This window comes from Helicoverpa armigera, chromosome 12, assembly GCF_030705265.1.
Source record: "Helicoverpa armigera isolate CAAS_96S chromosome 12, ASM3070526v1, whole genome shotgun sequence".
In the NCBI taxonomy this organism is placed as follows: domain Eukaryota; kingdom Metazoa; phylum Arthropoda; class Insecta; order Lepidoptera; family Noctuidae; genus Helicoverpa; species Helicoverpa armigera.
In genome coordinates, this window is record NC_087131.1 from 2,152,373 (window position 1) to 2,172,315 (window position 19,943).

The 19,943-nt window shown below is 37.0% G+C and overlaps 3 protein-coding genes across 3 annotated transcripts; 1 reads left to right on the forward strand and 2 right to left on the reverse strand.

Moving 5' to 3' along the window:
- Nucleotides 1-630: 630 nt before the first annotated feature.
- Nucleotides 631-5,411, reverse strand: LOC110378029 (uncharacterized). Its single transcript, XM_064037336.1, has 11 exons — nucleotides 5,220-5,411; nucleotides 4,524-4,676; nucleotides 4,042-4,138; nucleotides 3,550-3,679; nucleotides 3,279-3,369; nucleotides 2,925-3,087; nucleotides 2,236-2,760; nucleotides 1,991-2,167; nucleotides 1,659-1,916; nucleotides 1,371-1,456; nucleotides 631-968 (listed from the first exon to the last, which is right to left on the reverse strand). Exons 1-11 carry the CDS (start codon nucleotides 5,334-5,336, stop codon nucleotides 705-707), a joined length of 2,061 nt encoding a protein of 686 aa, XP_063893406.1. The 5' UTR covers nucleotides 5,337-5,411; the 3' UTR covers nucleotides 631-704.
- A 282-nt stretch (nucleotides 5,412-5,693) lies between these two features.
- On the reverse strand, nucleotides 5,694-15,552 carry LOC110378027 (sphingosine-1-phosphate lyase). Its single transcript, XM_064037283.1, has 11 exons — nucleotides 15,292-15,552; nucleotides 14,124-14,261; nucleotides 13,520-13,735; nucleotides 12,871-13,079; nucleotides 11,310-11,543; nucleotides 10,479-10,688; nucleotides 9,909-10,029; nucleotides 8,678-8,795; nucleotides 8,167-8,313; nucleotides 7,516-7,636; nucleotides 5,694-6,975 (listed from the first exon to the last, which is right to left on the reverse strand). Exons 2-11 carry the CDS (start codon nucleotides 14,257-14,259, stop codon nucleotides 6,847-6,849), a joined length of 1,641 nt encoding a protein of 546 aa, XP_063893353.1. The 5' UTR covers nucleotides 14,260-14,261; nucleotides 15,292-15,552; the 3' UTR covers nucleotides 5,694-6,846.
- Nucleotides 15,553-16,319: 767 nt separating this feature from the next.
- On the forward strand, nucleotides 16,320-19,781 carry LOC110378025 (ras suppressor protein 1). Its single transcript, XM_064037342.1, has 6 exons — nucleotides 16,320-16,489; nucleotides 17,180-17,470; nucleotides 17,886-17,968; nucleotides 18,309-18,423; nucleotides 18,760-18,892; nucleotides 19,231-19,781. Exons 1-6 carry the CDS (start codon nucleotides 16,384-16,386, stop codon nucleotides 19,313-19,315), a joined length of 813 nt encoding a protein of 270 aa, XP_063893412.1. The 5' UTR covers nucleotides 16,320-16,383; the 3' UTR covers nucleotides 19,316-19,781.
- Nucleotides 19,782-19,943: the final 162 nt, after the last annotated feature.

Consider the following 19,943-nt stretch of genomic DNA (forward strand, 5'->3'; position numbering starts at 1 on the left):
TATTATTCTGACCTAGTCTTAGTACGTTATTAGATTTCTAGAAAATAATTATTTTAGTACCTACTTATTGATATTTTTTCTAATTTCGGAAAGTAGGAAAAGGTCGAAAAAGGTTAAGTACTAGATAGCTTGGAATAATTCTTACCCACGTTATGAAAAAGGAAAGTAACTTTACATTAATAGTCAAGTTAACTGTTGAACTAATTAAGACGATTTCCATATCTTTGTATACAGTTAATCTAACTAAAGAGCTGCATTTTTTTTAACCTTTTCAGAAAGTGGTCGGTAAGTCGTTCGTGCGGTGTAAGTTGCAATTTTGCGTGTCAACATACACCCGCAATTCCAGGAAAATAATACACGAAGGGTTGATATGACCACACCATGGTCCTTTGAAATTAATATGTGTAAGGTATTTGCTAAGTAATAGCACTCAAACCATAACTTAAAGAATATTCAAAGGTTAACCGTATATTTATAAACGTACATTTATTGATATTTCCACAATCGACACTAGAACATCACCAATCTTAATAATCATTTGCAGACAAAAAAAATAATCAAATAAAAAAATGCGACCAATTGAGAACTTCGTCTTTTTTGGAACATCGGTGAATAAATGAAACTCAACCATAACAATCGATCTCAAAAACTTTAATTAACAACAACCAAAACAATTAAAATACATCTAAAATATACCTAAACAATTACAAACACACAATTAAAACTAAAAAAAGCGACGGTGACAAACCGCTTGCTATACTCGAACCATATTCACCATCTTTAGGCAAAATTCCACCTTCGTATTGCTTTAAATAAGGCATATATTTCATTACCATGTTATACATAGGACCTCGTTCTAATGTTTTGTTCCTCTCTACCTCGGCATCATATTGGCCGTTAGAACTTTGTCCGTCTATTTGTGTTGTTGATTCCGAATCCTCAGGGAAATTTCTTAATTCTCGCCGAACCTGGTGAAAGATTTATTTAGTTAGAAAAGTAATAAAGTTGGAAAGACAGCTTAACTGTCTCTGAAATGAAGTTAAGTAGATTTATTGGGTGCATCGGGATCACTGAAATTGCTTAGGACTATATCACGGCACAAATAAAACTGTTGTCATAAACAAAATTGTCAATTTCAGTTTTTTAAGCACAAATTGCAACTATGGAGTTTATCCTTCTGATCAAGTAAAAAATGCAATTTGTAACATGGTATCATTTCACACTGATATACCGTTTAATAATAATAATCCTTATTATTTATAAATAGGTACGTAAAAAATGGTCATTTGTTACGTAATTCTTTAAAGGTATTACAAGCACGCCTAGCATTAATCTAACAAGTCTAACTTTACTATAAAAGTTTTAAGTACCTTCCCCTGTTTCTCTGACTTTCGTTTCGGTGCCATATCCTGCTCTATACGCTCTAAAGCCTCCTGCAATTCTCGCACTGTTTCAGCTGTGGACAACACAGTAAATTATCATTAAACATTAATTTGTAGGCTTTAACAGTGTCAAAATCTAAAATATCTGTACGAGGGTACAAACATCATTATCTATAACGAATTTTATAACATTTAAAGTAGTATTAACTTCTGTTAAGAAGATCACAAAATGTACATCACTATATCACATTCAATTCTCTTCATTAAATAACTTACGATCGGAGAGATAGTCATCAATATCATCCCTCGTTGTAAAGGTTGCATTTCCAACCATCAGACCTTGCGACCAGTTTCCAGTATTTATCTCATTACCAGTATTACTCTCGTTACCAATATTACTGATGTACAAACTTGGCATATCAGACTTGAGCAAATCATTAGTAATAAGAGTATTCAACGGTCCACCGTATAACACATTTGAATTCTGGCTCAATCTCGTCACGGCGTCTCTCAAAACATCCGGATTTATTAGAACTGCAAAACATTTGATTTCAACGTCATTACAAGTATACTTTTGGATTTCAAATCCTTGGTAAGATTATACACACCATTTACTACACTTGGGGCTTCTGTAGTATTTGTCAAATCTATAGTAGTCATTGTAGTAGATATTGTAGTAGTTATCGTAGATGATACATTATCGTCGGCAATTTCAAGGAAATCGTACTCTGCATAAAATTCCTTTTCTCTCTTTGGTATTTCCTTTTCCTCAATAGGTGTGTTATCTGCAAACATACGATCTCATGTAAGTAATTGTTGAGTATTCTAATATTCTTTGTAAAATTCAACTTACTTTCTGTCTTTTCATCGAAATCTGTTAAGTCTTCCATGTTGTACGTTCTTGGTCTTCCGATAAGACTGATTTTCTTCTTAGTTATTTTAGTGACTTTGATAGTTGTCGTGTTTTTGTCTGGAGGTAGCGTTGTGTTTGTTGCTGGTACCGCGACTGGTGGGGGAAGTGTCGGTGGAGTCGTCAGTGGACTCGTTGGTAGAATCATCGGTGGAATTGTCGCCGTAGGTGGGACCGTCGCCATCGGTGGAACCATCGCCGTCGGTGCAATCGTCGTACTACTTATATTTACGTAAAGTGAATCCATATCTATCACTTCAACGACATCTCTTCTTTGCATAGAATTTACTTGCGTTGTGATAATATTCTCTAATGTTGCTATTGCCATCTTAGTTAAATAAATCTCGTCTAGGCTTCCTAAATAGTTTAGTGTCTGATTGTCCTCTATTTCTAATACTGTATTTAAAAGTAGGTGCTCTTCTAATGTCATCGAAGAGCCTATGGCTGATAGATCGTCCGGGTCCCAGCCTGAAATTATGACGTCTGTATTTTCGACATTTAAACCGCATTGCGATGGTGCTTTTTTATCGAATTTGGGGGTCTTATTGGCCATAAAGGTAATTCTTCATATGACGAAGTTCCTGTTAAACAAAATTAAAGTAACACAAGAAGACAAGCTTAAGAATACTAACGGTAATCACATAGGGCCTTCAGCATGTGATCCTGTAGGGAGCGAGGCGGGCACAGGGCGGCCGGCGCGGCGGGGGCCCACAGCGGCCGCGAGGGTATGGGCCCCGCTGGCGCTATGTTGCATACCAGACGCTCTACGCTTCGGAGACGACCTTGCCATTGCGTCTGGTGAACATTTGAAGAGTGTTAAAAGACAGTTCTGGCAATGGTTCTATGGAGAGAGACAACTTCATGATGGTTAACACTTAAATCATAAGTAGTATCATCAATGACTTTAACAAAGGCAGTACAGCATGTACTAAATTACATAAGTACTAATATCAAAGTATTCATAGTTGTAAAATTGTCGGTATTACCATAAATCTACTTCGTCCACAGCCGACCATATAACTCCGAGCCCATATTATCTGTGCGAAGTCACCGTAGAAGCTGCCGTTTGGAGTTGGTCTGAAAGAAAACAATGTTAAAAATGCGAAAGACAGTCTATCTGTCTGTGACGCTTTCACTTCTTTCAGAGCCTGCAACAGATACCTAATGGGCTAAAAACACTGGACTGGAAACCGACCCCAACATAGTTGGGAAAAGGCTCGGAAGATGATGATGACCTAAAAACATAGAAATACTAACGGCACATAGAAGGTGACGTTTCCCTTGAAGAGCATACTCTGCATGTACCAGATGTCGACCATGGACTCGACCTTCAGGCCGGGCGCCTCGCCCACCACGGACGCCACGCACTGCCCCACCGTCAGGGAATCTGTAGGAAAAAATACCTTCCATTATAGGTCAAAGTAGGAGCTAGATTAATGTCAGCTCCAGATACTCTTAGGATAGGGCCAAAGCCTGCCAAGACTGCGGGATTGATCGAAAGATAACTCTTTCGAAAGATCTTTAACACGCGGCCCTGGTACATAAAAGGCCTACGAAGGAACATGATGGGTTTTAGTCAGTAGGAGTCTGACACTCCCTTACCGCTGCTACAACATAGCAGGAGTCATTTGACGATTTCCCATCAGAAAAGAAAAAAAAACAAATTAGATTTCAAAACTAGACTAGAGTGAAGGAAAATATCTTGAGAAATCATCTTATTCCAAAATAAACATGTCATAATTAACTAACACAGATTTCTGCAAGCATCGTGCTCCTCAATCGGTCTTGGTGGCCGACACTGATCTGCCCACCGCTGGGCTTCTCGAGCCAACTCCTCCACCCAACGCTATTACAGATAAAGATAGTATCCATTATTGTAAGAAATTAAGGTAAGTTACGAGAAAAGAAGTAGGTACACATACAACTCTAGGCTTTCTTAGAATTGAATTCCAACGAGATGAGAATGGATGTAAAGGAATTAAAGATGTAGGTATAGGGACCTATGGAGGACACAGAATAAGTTGTTTATGCAGGATTTGGCTAGGCTAATATTATCCTGTTCGATATTGAAGCCCTTTTCAAGATGGGCATCTCCTATTGTCTCCTAATATATACCAAACAGAACACCTCTCTCTAGTCTAAAATAACTATTAGAATCAAAACTGTGGGTTCCTAAAGAAGAATATCTATTAGGATGAAAAATGTTGGTTCCTGAAGAACAGTGTCCGTACCAACTTGAGCATATTCCCAGCTGTGGGCAACCCCCGCATGATGCCTGAAGCCGCTTCGTTCCTCCGTCTGTTCAGCCTCGCTATCAGCCTTGACTTCTCCTCTATCGTGAGGCGAGCGCTTATGTACCCCTCGCAGTGTGGACTTGGGCCTTCCTGGGGTTAGAGAAAGGGTGAGCATATGGGGGAGTTTACCTTAATTCCCTTAAGTAGAAGCTTCGCAAAGTTGAACGTGAGGAGCCTCAACGCTTGTAAAACTCAAAACTCGAGTTTATTCAAATTACAACAGACGTTTATTTTGTTTCGCAGTAAGATATTGGCGGACCGCAAAAATGTTTGCAGAATACTGCATGGACTCGACTAATAGGGAAATAGAGTAGACACCTTTTTTCTGTATTTGAACTACCTAATTAGTAATTAGATACCGGGTGTACCTACTACGCCCAATCGAATGCCAAATAATCGAATGCCAATTGATCGACCACTATAAATCGTACCTATATACACCATTCAATGTTGCTATGTAGCTAGAAGTGTATTAGTTCGTAAGATTAAATAGAATTAGTAGGTAGATATTCCAATAAGGCACTGTTTTGGGACCAGCTTTGGCTTTGTGTGGGAATAGATCTGCAGTCTAGTTCTTTCAGCTCGTTACATACAAGTTGTGTAGTTTTATGTATCAAATAGACCAATACTAACAGGGAACTGACAGAAAGTGTGCGCATTAGTGTTAGCACACATCCTGGCGCCGCAGTAGTTGACGGCGCCGCCGGCCGCCAGCGCGACCACGCCGCAGAACACCGCGATGCATTGCATCTTACTGCCAACTGGGAATTTTGCGCATTTTTATATATACTGATACTGTATGCCGCCCACAATTTTGACAACTGATTGATTGGACTGTGTTTATGGAAGGCATAGAATAGAACATAGAATGGAGCAAGTTTTTGTAAGGAGGTTAGGTAAATGGAATAGATTCTTCTTAGTGAACCCACCTGTTCTTTATTGAGATGCTGATATTGTATTTTACCAACTTTATTTTTCTAACTAAGAATTTATCCCCTATGCCTTACAACCAGTGTGTTTGTTTTGCATTTTATGTAGCTAATGAAAAATCCACTATCATGGATGACGTAGGTGTAATTACCTATTAATAAAATAAAACAGAAAACGTCCAAAATATCAATTTAATGAAAATACATTAACACAAAACAAAATATACAACCAACGTCCAAATACAGTATATGATCTGTAATATACAATATAAAATGCAATTATTTACAATTATCTTAATATTTAACTAATTGTGATAACAACAAAATTCGTTGTTTACGTAGTTTATGTACTTATTACAAATTAATAATGCATTGCTCGTCATAAAAGAAAACTCAATAATGGCTTCCTTGCTGATTATCGGCCACGGCGGCTGTTCTCATATAATGAGATCAGCCAACTGCGCAGGACATATGATAGTGCACGAGTATTTGCGCAGACACAGGTGCACTCACTATTCCTTCACTCTCATAGCCCGATGGGATGGCAATCCAACACTACCGGAGAGAAATCAGGAAAACTCAGTATTTTTTGCCAAATACATATAATGTATGTATGTATAAAAATGTCAACTTAAAGTACAAAAGTTATTTTTATCTCAAAATGGCAACCAGTTTACTTAGACTAGAAGAAAGATTATACAAAAATTAGTCTAACTGCCACCTTTACATAATACATCTATGTTTTGTGGATAACATAATACATAGTGTAATACTAGCTATTACCCGCGGTTGCACTCACGTCCCAAAGGGACTTTTGCATATTAGGTTACTCTCGTAGGTACCAAAAAAACGATTTACCTACTTATATTTAATCAGTTTTCAAAATCAATTAATGTAAATCAAAATATATTATTATTTATATCATAATGTCTGCAGCTTTATAATATAAATGCTTACGAACTGATTTTAAAAAGCCAATTTAAATGAGCCGAGACTGCACCTAAGCGGAACGGAGAAAAATAGTTTCTTAACAAACAATACAATTTCTTTATTGTTCAAACTCTTATTCCTACTCGTCTCCACCCATTCAATATTATCCCTGAGCGGAGAAATTATATTAGTTGTTTAAAATTTCTCCACTTTTCACCGTTTTGGTGGACTCTAGCTTCAGAATAAAGATATAATTTTGGAAGATACATTAAGGAAGTTACGTACTTAAAACATTTACGAAGTTTACATTTCACATATTAGTAGTCAAACGGTACTGTTTACAACAGAAACATTGATACTAGAATATGGCCATTTAATAAAAAATTAGTCTTTATTCCTTTCTAGTTAGAGTTGGATTTGACTTGATCTTCTTCCTTAGGTAGATAGTACATGGAATCAATGAAGTATTTCGTAATGTCGGATACTAAGCTGCGGTCTGATATCTCTTGAGCCACGCCGTATATTGCCATCTGTGAAGGAAAATATTTGAAAGTCAATAACTGCAAGTTTCCACCTAAATATTATTATTGTTAGACTTTCATAATTTTTTTGTGCAACAGTAAAATGATTCTAAGAAATTGCAGGAACAATTGAAAACTGATTTCTTTCAGATTATAATATCCAATTAAGGTACATAATTTCGCTGCGGGTTGTTCGAAAGAGATACCGCGGCCCTGGTACATAAAAGGCCTACGACGGATCACGACGGTTTTTAGTCAGTAAGAGTCTGACACTCCCTCACCGCTGCTAACCCACAGCGGGAGGTTTTAACTAAAACTACACCCAAATCGATTACAATAAAGATGAATTGATCGACTACTAGGATATGAATAAGAAGGCAGAAGATGTTGACGGTTGGTTACCTATCGATTCGGCCGCTTATTGGCCGAATGAGTAGTGTTATGGCGGATTTTGGGTGATATTTTAGTTTGATTAAAGTTATCTCTGACATCAACCTCAACTACGAAATTATTATTATTTCCAATATCAAAAAGAAAGTAATACATTACCTTCCCTTCAACAGGAGCGTTGCTATCCTTCATGCAAGCGGCGGCGGCATCACGCGTGTCTTGCAGGAACCGCTCCGCTATACCCGCGTGAGTGTGTGCGTGAGTCACGCAGATGTGGATACTGGAAGTAATTTGTATGTATTTTTACACGGGATGTACATAAGGAACTACATATCGAAATCCTTAGGCATAATACATAAGGGGAGACATAGAGATAACACCTAAGGGAATACATAAACGTAGCACATGAGGGTGTTAGGCACATAGGTACTACATTATGGTAGATCCACCACTGATTTCGATGCTCATTTGTCGCGCATATCACGCTTATTTAGGAGTAAGGTTTGCATTTATACGCGTATACATGCTAAAATGTTCCTAAGAGCACAGATTACTTAATAGTAATACGTAATAAGAGCCACGCGTTCTCTCACCATGTTCAAATTCAGAAACCGATTTTCACAGCTATCACCCGATAGCGATATTCACGAAAGTTTCGCTATTTTAATCATACATTTTATCTATATACAATTAAAACAGGCTTAAAAAAACATTGTTCCATCATGATTCCTTCCTAAAAAAATAATACAAACTTTCGAAATGATAACTTCCTTTTTTGGGAAATCGATAAAAAATCTCTTCTCTACTTACCCAGAGGGGAACTGCAAAGCATTTAGACTCCATCCCTTCTTGTGTAAGAGCTCCGCCATCTTGAATATGTCAAACTTATTTGAGCCAAACGCTACCACAGATGTCGCTGGCTTACCGAACACGAATAGACCGGGGATTTTGCGGACTCTGGAAGTGAGAATAAAGTTGTTTAAGTAACTACTAATATATTGTTAAAATATGGACTATTAAGGGATAATGTGATTTGTGCTGAATGTTTTGTCCAAAACTCTGTTACAAAGTTTCTGTTACAGTTCAGCTAAATTAAGGACTTGTTTTTTTTTTATTTTCTTTATATCGTCTGTCTGACTATAATCATTAGCTTATTCACAAAACGGTTTGCCGGAAATGTCTCGCCGGCTGTTTCAGATGGCAAATAGTCCAAGAACTACTCCGTATCTTGATTTCGGTGATTCGGCGGGTCAATAAAAAAAATACAAGTAACACAAAAACGAAACAGTATCCAAATACTATATTCCAAATCCATACTAACTCGTTTTCAATATGCCTGGCGGTGCGTATAACTTCGTCTGTCATCTGCACATATCGCGCCTTGCCCACGTACATCATGGTCGCCCAGCACGCAGCGATCAGACCTCCCGCACGACTGCCTGGAGACAAACAATAAATAAAAAAATGATTAATCATATGAGTTTAAATTATACCTAACTTTTCGCCCAGAATGTATGCTTCCTGAGGAACCTACTTTTAACACCCGAATAAACAGTACTCCATATAGAAATCTGATATACACGTTCTGTGCGTGAAGAAGTTGCAAAATCACTCACACACACTTACAAATGAGATGTGATAGATATGAGTATCTTGATGAGGTCAGATATGCAGTCGCTCAATGTTAAACACTCTTATTCGTTCAGAATCTCGTCAGTTTTGCAAAATAAGTATACCTAATATTCTTTGGTTCCAAACATAACATGAATCAAATATATTTTTTTACAACACAATACCGAAATATGAACAAATTGATCCTGTAGATCGCGCTTTGACCGCTTGTTCGTATTACTGACTGCACCGTGTTATTTTACACAATGCACTATTTTAACTGAGAACATCCGACACTAACTGTAACGTCCTTGACCTGACTCCAGCATAGTAATCGGGTTTCTTGCAACAGACAGTTATCGAAAAGTAATTATCTATTCTTCTATTTTAGTATATCTATACTTATAATAAATCTGTAGAGAGGTCAATTCTGTACATTGAATATATTTCCAAAATAACTATAAGGGGGTGATTAGTGATCGATACTGATGCCAAAAATGCAATCAGTAAAATTTTTGTCTGTCTGCCTGTCTCATCATCATCATCTGTGAAAATTTCAGCTCTCTAACTATCACGGTTCATGAGATACAGCCTGGTGACAGACTGGTCGGACCGACGGACAGAGGAGTGAAAACAATAGGGTCCCGTTTCACCCTTGAGGTACGGAACCCTAAAAACTATGAACTTGTAACTTACCATTGACTGTTAAACTGTAGGTCCCGGCTGTCATTGAACATCCTTGGCAGTCGTTACGGGTAGTCAGAAGCCAGTAAGTCTGACACCAGTCTAACCAAGGGGTATCGCGTTGTCCGGGTAACTGGGTTGAGGAGGTCAGATAGGCAGTCGCTTCTTGTAAAGCACTGGTACTCAGCTGAATCCAGTTAGACTGGAAGCCGACCCCAACATGTTTGGGAAAAAGGCTCGGAGGATGATGAACTTACCATTGACAGTAGGAGAACCATAGACACCGCCGGGCCATTCTGTAGTGACGGTGTATTGGTGATGACGATACTCTTGCTTTCTGTACAGAATTACTGATGTGCCTTTAGGCGCGAAACCGTACTGTAAGCAGTAGAAAAGTTTGTAAGACTGTATTAGAATAATTTTGATCGTAATAATCTAGGAAAGGGAGTACATATGGAAGTTTATAAGGTGTGTACGTAAGGAAGTAAATAAGGGGAATACATAAGGGAGTACATAAGGAAGTACATAAGGTAGTACAAAAGGAAGTATATAAAGAAGTTAATAAGGGAAGTATATAAGGAAGTTCTTAAGGGGAGTACATAAGGGAGTACATAAGGTAGTATAAAAGGGAGTACATAAGAGAGTATATAAGGGAGTACATAAGGGGAGTATATAAGGAATGACATGAGGGGGGAACATAATATAGTTCATAAGGGGAGCACATAAAGGGAGTACATAATAAAGTATATGAGGAAGTATATAAGGGTAGTATATAAGAAAGTACATAAGGGGAGCACATAAAGGGAGTACATAAAAAACCATCATACCTTATGAGTATCAGCAGAAATACTGCTAACTCCTGGCAGCCTAAAGTCGAAGACTGGAACGTGATGTCCAGCATCATTCATGAAGGCCGCCACAAAGCCGCCGAGACACGCGTCTACGTGTAACGGAACGTCGTACTCCACAGCTATGTCTGAGAGCGCTATGATGTCGTCCATTGTACCGTACGGGTAGTTGGGGGCTGAGCCTACGATCTGACAGAAAAAAGACCTTTTAATATATCGTTAATTCAGGCACAATCGCCAGCACAAGATACTATATGTCTTTCATTCATGAAGGCCGCCACAAAGCCGCCGAGACAGGCGTCTACGTGTAACGGAACGTCGTACTCCACAGCTATGTCGGAGAGTGCTATAATGTCGTCCATGGTACCGTACGGGTAGTTGGGAGCTGAGCCTACGATCTGACAGAAAGAGATATTTTAGAACTGCATGATACAGTCTGTAAGTCTTTAAAAATTAGTAAGGATAAAGCAAAGGGTCTCGGGCCAAAACCTTAGGCCTTAGAAGATTAAAATGTCCGAATCAAAGGATACCATTTTTGGATATTTCCATGACGTATAAAGGCAGTTCTGAGCCTAGACTTATGATAGTAAAGAAAATTAAAATGTATTAAAATCCATCTAAAATCACCTATTTCATTTACATGGTACTTAAAAAGTTAAGCTAGAAATACCATGGTATTGTCCTTTATCAATCGTTACAAACAAGCTGTCGAAAATACAAAAAATACTTGGAGGTTCATACAAAATCTACTAGCTGATCCATATACACTGAATACCTTATATCCAACTCAACAAGCACAAAAATACTAACCAAGCAAGTCCTCCTGCCAATAGCCCGTTTAACCTTCTCAACGTCCACAGTCATAGTATCCGGATTAACAGGTATCGTCTTCACTGAAAGTCCAAGATACTGGGCTGCCTTGTCAAACGCTGAATGTACAGTGGACGGTACAATTATTTGAGGATTGGATATGCCTTTACTGTATGCGAGGTCCCTGAACGCTTTGCAGGCCATTATTATGGACTCTGTGCCTCCTGTTGTCACCTGAAATGGGGGTATTTTGATAAGTAGATACCTAAAGGGATGGTTGTATTTTGGAAGACGTTGTTGTGTGTGTTTGGTGAATAAATGTTGGGTAATAAAAAAGGACACCACCTGCAAGGTGGACAGACGACCTTATAAAGTTCGCCGGAAGACGCTGGATGCAGGTCGCCTCCAATAAGTATCTGTGGAGATCTAAAAGGGAGGCCTATGTTCAGCAGTGGACGTCCTATGGCTGAGATGATGAATAAACTCGTCTCGGAACTCGTCCCATATTGAGGGCTAAGTTATGAAAATGGATCACCATGGTTGCGTTGGTCCAATTGGTGTTTTTGCTTGATTGTTAAAGTGGGAGACTACTTTACGTAGGTACACAAAGTAAAAATCATTGTGTTTCTCCAAGCTTCAAGCTGTTTCTATGCCAAATAAGACCATAGTATAATAGACAAAGAAAATGACAATCACATTTTAATATTACTAGGATTGTAATAGGTAACTACTATCGTAGAATCATATCCGATCTACGTCAGAGTAAATAACATTTTTTGTAACGCCGAGACAACAAGTAGGTACTTAAAAGTGTTTTAGTTGAGTTATCTACGTTATCGTCTCGGATAATTATAATTTGTTTACAAGGTTATTAACGATATTTGAATAGGTGCACGTCAATCTTTTAGTACAAAGTCACCTACGAAATGTGTGTTATGATACTCAGATTGAGACCAATCGTTGAGTTATTGTCTACATAAATTATTCTGACTCAAATCTTTTGAAGGTCAGACAGCTGCTTATTAGAGTACATTGATATTTGAGGCACAATTACGAATAAACAAACAAAGGAATTTGTAGCGTAACTAACAAGATAATTAGATAATTGTGTTACAAGTGAACAAAGTTATTTGCTGCGAGTGCAGATTTTGAATTCCGAACCTGCAAAAAATTCTCTCGGTTCGCTCATGATTCAAAAGTAGAATCCTGAGCGTGCCGAGAGATTCAAAATCTGCCTATTTAACTGCAGTCTATTTAATGACCCAGAGACCCAAGATGACTTTATTGTTTCCATGAAATGTTTTTTTTTGCGCACCTACCAATGCTTTCTCTTCACCACCCAAAAGTAGATTGGTAGAGAGCGTAACGTAAGGAGTTAAGTCCACCATTGTACATTAAGTGCCAGAAGCACTAAATAAATAAATAGATATTTGATTATTTCACCATATTTTAGTTCTAAGTACACAGCTGCATCTGGTTGGACTGGAAGCCGACCCCAACATAGTTGGAAAAAGGCTCGGAAGATGAAGATGATTAAAGTTCTAGGTATCAGAAAACTCACTGTGCCACAACAATCATCATCTCCATGGAACAAATTGATGGCCATCCTCACAACCTCAGCTTCCATCTTGTTGATCCCAGGGAACACGTCCGCATGTAAGGGATTGGTGTAGGCAGTGAGACTGTAGGCATCGCAGGCCACTTTGCTGATCTCCTGGCTTACGTGGTATACGGCGCCTGAGACGCTGCCGTTTTGCCAGTCATAAGCACCTGGGGACAAAGATAATAGGTATATACTGCTTAGTACATAGGTACTCATTGGTCGCAGAGCGCAACTCTGTGCATATGGCCTCGGGTTCGACTCGCGTGCCGAAATATTTGTGGTTATGAGAGTGAAGGAATAAAAAGTGCATTTGTGTCTGGAGCAAAAGCTTGTGCACTATATATAATATGTCCTGCGCAGATGGCTGATCTCCTAATATGAGAACAGCTGCCGTGTCCGAAGCTAGGACGTCATCATTATTATAAATCTCGGGGAGTTTGTTGGTTTGAGCGCCCTAATCTCAGGAATTGCTGAACTGATATCAGCATTAGAAAGCCCATTTATATGTAGAGGATGGCTATAGGCTACTTTTAGAGGACTACTACGGGACGCGGGTGGAACCGCTGCTGGAAGCTAGACAAGCCATACACCTATATTAAAAACTCACCTAACGCAACATGATCCCTCACTTCCTCCATGACCTGTTCAGGATCAAGCCCTGTCTCCGGCAGCTCTCTCCTCACAGTCACACCAGCTAGTCTCTTGGTGACATCCTTTCTGAAGTCACTGTTGATCTCCGCCATCTTCTCGTCAATCTTACGACGCACTATGGGCACTTGACGGAGCCATCTGAAGAATTCTTTGCGGAGACGTGTTGTTACACCTGGTGAGAAAAGAAATAAGTCATTAGACATGGTTTGTCGCACACAAAATCATTTATTCAAACTCGGCTAAAAAAGCACATAGGTAATACGAGTATTACGCTTTCTGAAAACTCGAAATAATTTATTCGAAGTTGTCTTTTGCCAAAACAGTACTTTTTTAAAGTAAAAAAAAAGAAAGCCACCAAAACGCCCACCCTACACAACTTTCTATGTGTTTTTGATGGAAAACTTTGGCTCTGGAAATTTATTGAAAATTATAATAAAAGTAGTAGTAGACTTTGGAAACAGAACCGTACTTATCTGGCTCTGTCATGTAGTCTCTTCTGGGTAATAATAGATGTTGACAAAAAAGTGACATACCTAGGTACGAGTAATTAAAAAACTTACTTTCTTTAGCATTGTACAAGCTATGTGCCCACACGATAGCCAGCACGGAGGAGGCTGTCATCGTGACTATCTGCCATGGCTCCTTCCCCTCAAACAGCCTGTTGATGGCCTTCAGCGGCTGAGGTCGCTCACTCATGGCTAAAATAGAGTAGAAAATGTTTCTTTGCAACTAATTTAGGTACATAAATAAGGTGTTACATAGATAAAAAGAATCCACATACATTCTGCTTGCTAAAATTAATAAAAATAAGTACAACTTTTTCAGGGATAACTTGTACAGACGCCAGCAGGTCCAACCTACTAGAATCAGTTAAAACATTAACCTTCCGCTATTGTGATCAGATTGAAAATCTATTGAAGGTATTTGACAGGATTAAGGTAGGTTGATGAAAACTATTGCAGAGGTAAACACAATAGATAAGTGTCTATGGAGGTTCTTGCTGATTCTTCTCTATGAGACCCACTCCTCAGAACTAATGTAATTAGGTTGAGGTTTGGAAAGAAGTTTTGTAGGCCTATTTGAAATAAATAAAAATAAGGTTGACTTTAAGAAATACTCTTTTGTTTCAAGATCGTAGACATTGTTGGTGTTGGACTTTGCACTTTATATGAATTGTTATTAGTTACAGTCATTGTTACATATGCTGTAACTAGGTATATATTGTAGGCAGATCAACTTGATTTGCCTGAATCTGTATCTTGAACACTGAATAGGTACAATAATTTTAAAATGTGTATGGTTCTGATACTAATTTAAGTTAAAATAACTATTTTTTGCAAGTATTAAAATTCAGAATATTATTGGATGATATAATACACAGTTTGATGTCATTGACCTAGGTAATTAAATGATAATTTGTATGTAGAACAAAGTACAGATTTATAAGGCTTAGCATTAATTGCTAGCAAAGTACCATAAGTACACAACAAAAAATCTTATGATACTTCAATATGTTATTCAATGCAAAATAATTAATTAATACAGTTATACTACAGGGCTTTACAATAAAACAACAATAATTACAAGCCCTAACACGTAAATAAATAAAAAATATAGAAATTACCGGTGTGAATCGAATTTAAGGAAGGACAGTGTGAGAGAAATCTGTATTAGCGTAAATAAAATCAGTAAGTGGGATTAAACAATAAAAACATTCCTGTTACTTACCGAATGCAGCTGGATAGAAACTAAGACAGACTTTTCTATCAGCTTATCACAAACTAGATACAGACCACAATCAATTTTGACAATTCATAATCTTGGTACAAACACACTGATAACGATTATTCAAATACGGATTATAAAGTCTTTATGATAACTGTATGAAACTCGGCAGAGCAGAGCGAGCAAAGTTATTGCTGCTAATTACCAAGATACTAATTAAAACAAAGGCCAGTCTGATTAATGAGTTTAATAATTTGACTTTTGTTTGAGAGTATGAATCGATTTCGAATCGATTGAAACCGAGAACCAAGAGTTGAGAACCACGAGAGAGTGCTCCATTATTGATTGAGCAAAAGAGAATGGCAAATAAAATCTATTTTTCGTTTAAAGTAAGACAAAATCAAATGTTACCTTCCTCATTGGCAATATTTACTCAAATGCTATTTTAATTATGTCATTCCTATTAGCTCTGATGTTGTTATTAACTAAATCTAAATAGACATATCTAATTAAAAAAGCCTGTAAAAAAGGCCACTTTTTGTTAGCAAGAAAAGGCTGAATCTAGTGATAAATAAATAGCCTGAGCAAAACAACCACCAAAATTTTCGGCACTTTTTTCGAACATCTCTGATCCCGCCCGTAACCATTGTTTACCAAATAATCGATTTAATAAAAACGATTTTAATAATCATCGATTGCAAAGCCATAGAACATCACTATTGAAATTGACATTTCTTCGCGTATGTCAAGCTTGTTGCGTTCCATGATTTCAGAGCACAATTGTGTAAATAACGCATAAGGGACATTATTTCCTTCTGAAGCAGTCTCATATTCAGCGTAGTTAAATTTCATAAAAAATAATCTTAATTCACAGAATTAGTAAACAATAAAGAAAATTATTAAAATCTACAACTTCTTACAGCAAATAGAAAAAAACAAAGCAATAAGAAAACAAAATAAAAGTCAACATGTTTCACATATACATTAGTTAAAACCTGAAACGCGACTCGCACAGACCGAGAAAACAGCTGTTGATATTATGAGTCATCAACCTCCAGGTGACCTCCAGTTTCCTGTATTCCAAACACAGCCAAAATGTCGAAAGCTAAAAAAGTTATCGAAGAAGCGAAGGAAATTAACAATCCTGAAATAGATTTGGTTGACAAAGGACTTTCTAGCCTCGACGAAATACCTGGATTGTGTGAGTTAATTGCTTTGAACCTGTTTACCCTTTTAAGGGCGTAGCGTAGTGTAACCTGTTTGCATGGAACTCGTTTTCATGTATTGCTTTCGATGTATGTGCTATTATATCACCTTATGTTGATAAACATCTGATTTTCTTTTAGTTGTGTTCATAAATTGGCTCAGAAATTGTAGTTTTACGACTTCCCAATCAGAAAATAATGTTTAGGAACCATAACAAAATTCGATGTTGTTTTGTTTCATCTACAATAGTTTGCAGTAACTTGACCGCCTACATCTTACATTGTTTGAAAATGGAACATAGTTAAATTATTTATCAGCATTTCGAAATGATTTAATTTAAATCATCTAAAGTTATGAATATGAAGTTAATTTTAACCCATGACATCATTCTATCCACCATGTACCCAACTGTTTTGTAAGGTGTTTCCTTCCCTATACACCTATTTACTCTAATTAATAACAGTTTTTCAGTGTGGCCAACTAAGGCCAATATGATACTTTTAGGTGTTAAAGTCATCAAAATATTAAGAATTAAAAAGAAAATCTTTGGTTCAAGGTTCTTTCTGACTCTGAATGAAATAAAGCTATATACAGATCCAATAATCTTTAAAGCCCTACAAAAATATTTGCCACCTTCTCATCTCAGATATAAAATAAATTAACAATAACATTATTTCTATTTCAGTCAGTCTCGCCAACATAACTCGTCTATCTCTCAGCCATAACAAGATCCAAGTAGTTCCCGCTGCCCTCGCCAACCTCGCAAACTTAGAGATACTTAACCTTGCAAACAACCATATCACCGAGTTACCTGTCAGTCTATCTTCTTTACCAAAGCTACGTATCCTCAATGTCTCGCTTAACAGACTGTATGGACTGCCGAGAGGTTTTGGCTCATTCCCTGTTTTGGAAATCTTGGACTTGACATATAATAATTTGAATGAGAAGAATCTACCTGGGAACTTCTTTATTATGGGTTTGTTTTTTTTTCTATTGTTAGAACAAAGCTTTACTCATAGGGCCTTGTAATAATCAACTACAAGGTTGTGTGTAATGGAGTAAGTAGGTGTTAATAATGTGTAGATTCAAAGAAAATTTTGAATCACAAAAAAGCGAAAGTCGTGGATTTGCAAACAGCTGAAGCCCTTGCAAACAGGTGAATGGATTTTGATGAGACTTGAAGACATACAGCTTATTGTACATATAGTATAAGAAACATAATGGTTAGTTTTTAATTATTTGTAGTAGGAAGTAGTTTCCTGTAGGAGTTATTGAAACAGCTGGTTTATGCTATAAATTAATTGTGCACATACTGCTGACTGATATATTATTTGAAAGTTTTCTTATTAATTATTATTTTATTTACTTTGTAACTCGTGGTATGTTTTCAGACAGTCTCCGTGCACTGTACCTTGGAGACAATGACTTTGAGTACCTGCCTCCAGAAATTGGCAACCTAAAGAATTTGCAAATTGTAAGTTTTATAATCTATTATTCCTTGTTATTCTCAATTTATTGTAACCTACTTTTCATTTGTCAGGATAAAGCGTCGTTTAGAACGCATCGCGCCATCGCGCGATCGCTGCCAATTAGGACGACGCCTAAGGATAAATCTGATTTAATATTGCACTATATATTTATTTATACTTATATTTTACCTTGAGTTAGATTATTTTTTATGACTTTATATTCTCTATATTCTGTTTTATGAAACTATGGCTTTAAAACAATAAAATTATCAATGGCACTATTGCCAGCATATTTTGTAAAGCACTATTAATGGTTATAAAATAACACTACATTTTTCTATCCAGCTATCAATGCGGGAGAATGATCTGATCGAGGTACCTCGTGAGCTGGGGCAGCTCTCCAGACTGAGGGAACTGCATCTACAAGGCAACAGGCTTGTTGTACTGCCTCCAGAGATTGGTAAGTTAATTTTATTTAGAATTAGAATAGATAAAATACATGTTTAGAACGAATGCTTTTTTTACAGCAGTAACCATAATCTACAATACATAAACAAGTACTTTTGTAACACCCTGTATATATATAGCCTTCCTCAATAAATAGGCTATTTAACAGTGATAGAATTTTTGAAATCAGACCAGTATTTCCTGGAAAATAAACAGACTCTTCAGTTAGTACATACCCAAAAATAATACAGTACCTACATAATGCAATATATTCTTCAGCATAGTACATAATACTACAGAAAACACAACATATTTATTACCACTCACTCACCTCTAATTTCACCCACAGGTGCTCTAGACCTGGCCAGCAACAAGTCGGTGCTGCGGCTGGAGGGCAACTTCTGGGTGCCGCCCATTGAAGACCAGCTCAAGTTGGGACCCTCACACGTGCTCGACTATCTGCGCTCTGAGACTTACAAAGTGTAAGTAGACCTCCTTACTCGTTGTTTATTTATTTGTATAGAGAAGACTCCAGGAACATGAGACCATTTTTAAGACGGGTCTATATTTTCTCGTTATTTTTCCCCTTCCATGAGTTTTATTGTAGCATATACTAAAACATATGCTACAAGACCATATGTATAGTACCTACATTAATAGGTTTACCTGCTTACTCATCTTGAATGGGCCCAATACAATTTCCTTAAAAAATATCGAAAATACGTGGCTTACTCGAATATTCTAAGCATTTAAAGAGCCACAGCGTTCTTTTAAATATAAATTATTACTTTATTTACTAATAATACTCTACCGTTTTCAGTCTATACAGTCGTCACATGTCAGCCAAGCCGCCGCCGCCGCCGCAAACACTGGACAAGAGCAAGAAGGCGAGCAGGGCCGCATAACAACACATGTATTATTAACACCATCGTGCCATTATTGTTAATATTCTAACTAATGCTTGAATGGATTTGTGTTGCTTTGAAGTAAGTATGGATGTAGTAAAATATAGATGAAAATAATTGCAGAGGTATAAAATACATATAAGTAAATGAATAAGAAACATGAAAATTATAAGAATTTATTAAGGTTCAATATTGATTTGTCAAGTAATTCTAGTTGGGCTAGAAATCCATTCTTGTTTTACTGAGATTTGCTACATTCGGATAGACAAGTAAAATATGAAAGAAAACCATTGAGTGTGTGACATTAATATTTAAAATGTTTTATTAAATAATAGTTAAGTGCACTGACAAGTAAACATATTTTTTTACACTAATTATGGTGCTAATTTATTAATAATTGTATGTTGTGATTGTATTAATGTGTAAGTTGAAATACTATCGTATTAAATTATTTACTAACAAAATAGTTTGTTGTTTTATTGCGATCCTTGTTTCCTTGACATTTAATTCAAAATCTAGCGTCTAAAGTTCGAAGATAATAATGTAAATTGAAAAAACAGCAGATAACGAAAAGTATAAGTAGTTAAAGTATCCGTTAAATATTGTAGCCGTTCTCATAATAAATCAG

Bases quoted from the DNA above. Each gene is read 5' to 3' on its own strand.
- LOC110378025 (XM_064037342.1), top strand. From the start codon at position 16,384: ATGTCGAAAGCTAAAAAAGTTATCGAAGAAGCGAAGGAAATTAACAAT. The intron at 18,424-18,759 runs GTAAGTTAATTT...TTTCACCCACAG, and splicing joins TGTACTGCCTCCAGAGATTG to GTGCTCTAGACCTGGCCAGC. The intron at 18,893-19,230 runs GTAAGTAGACCT...TACCGTTTTCAG, and splicing joins CGCTCTGAGACTTACAAAGT to TCTATACAGTCGTCACATGT.
- LOC110378029 (XM_064037336.1), bottom strand. From the start codon at position 5,336: ATGCAATGCATCGCGGTGTTCTGCGGCGTGGTCGCGCTGGCGGCCGGC. The intron at 2,761-2,924 runs GTTAGTATTCTT...TCATAATTTCAG, and splicing joins GAAGGCCCTATGTGATTACC to GCTGGGACCCGGACGATCTA. The intron at 1,917-1,990 runs GTGTGTATAATC...AATGTTTTGCAG, and splicing joins AGCCCCAAGTGTAGTAAATG to TTCTAATAAATCCGGATGTT.
- LOC110378027 (XM_064037283.1), bottom strand. From the start codon at position 14,259: ATGAGTGAGCGACCTCAGCCGCTGAAGGCCATCAACAGGCTGTTTGAG. The intron at 8,314-8,677 runs GTTAGTATGGAT...TCTCACTTCCAG, and splicing joins GCCAGGCATATTGAAAACGA to AGTCCGCAAAATCCCCGGTC. The intron at 6,976-7,515 runs GTAATGTATTAC...TTTCCTTCACAG, and splicing joins ACGCTCCTGTTGAAGGGAAG to ATGGCAATATACGGCGTGGC.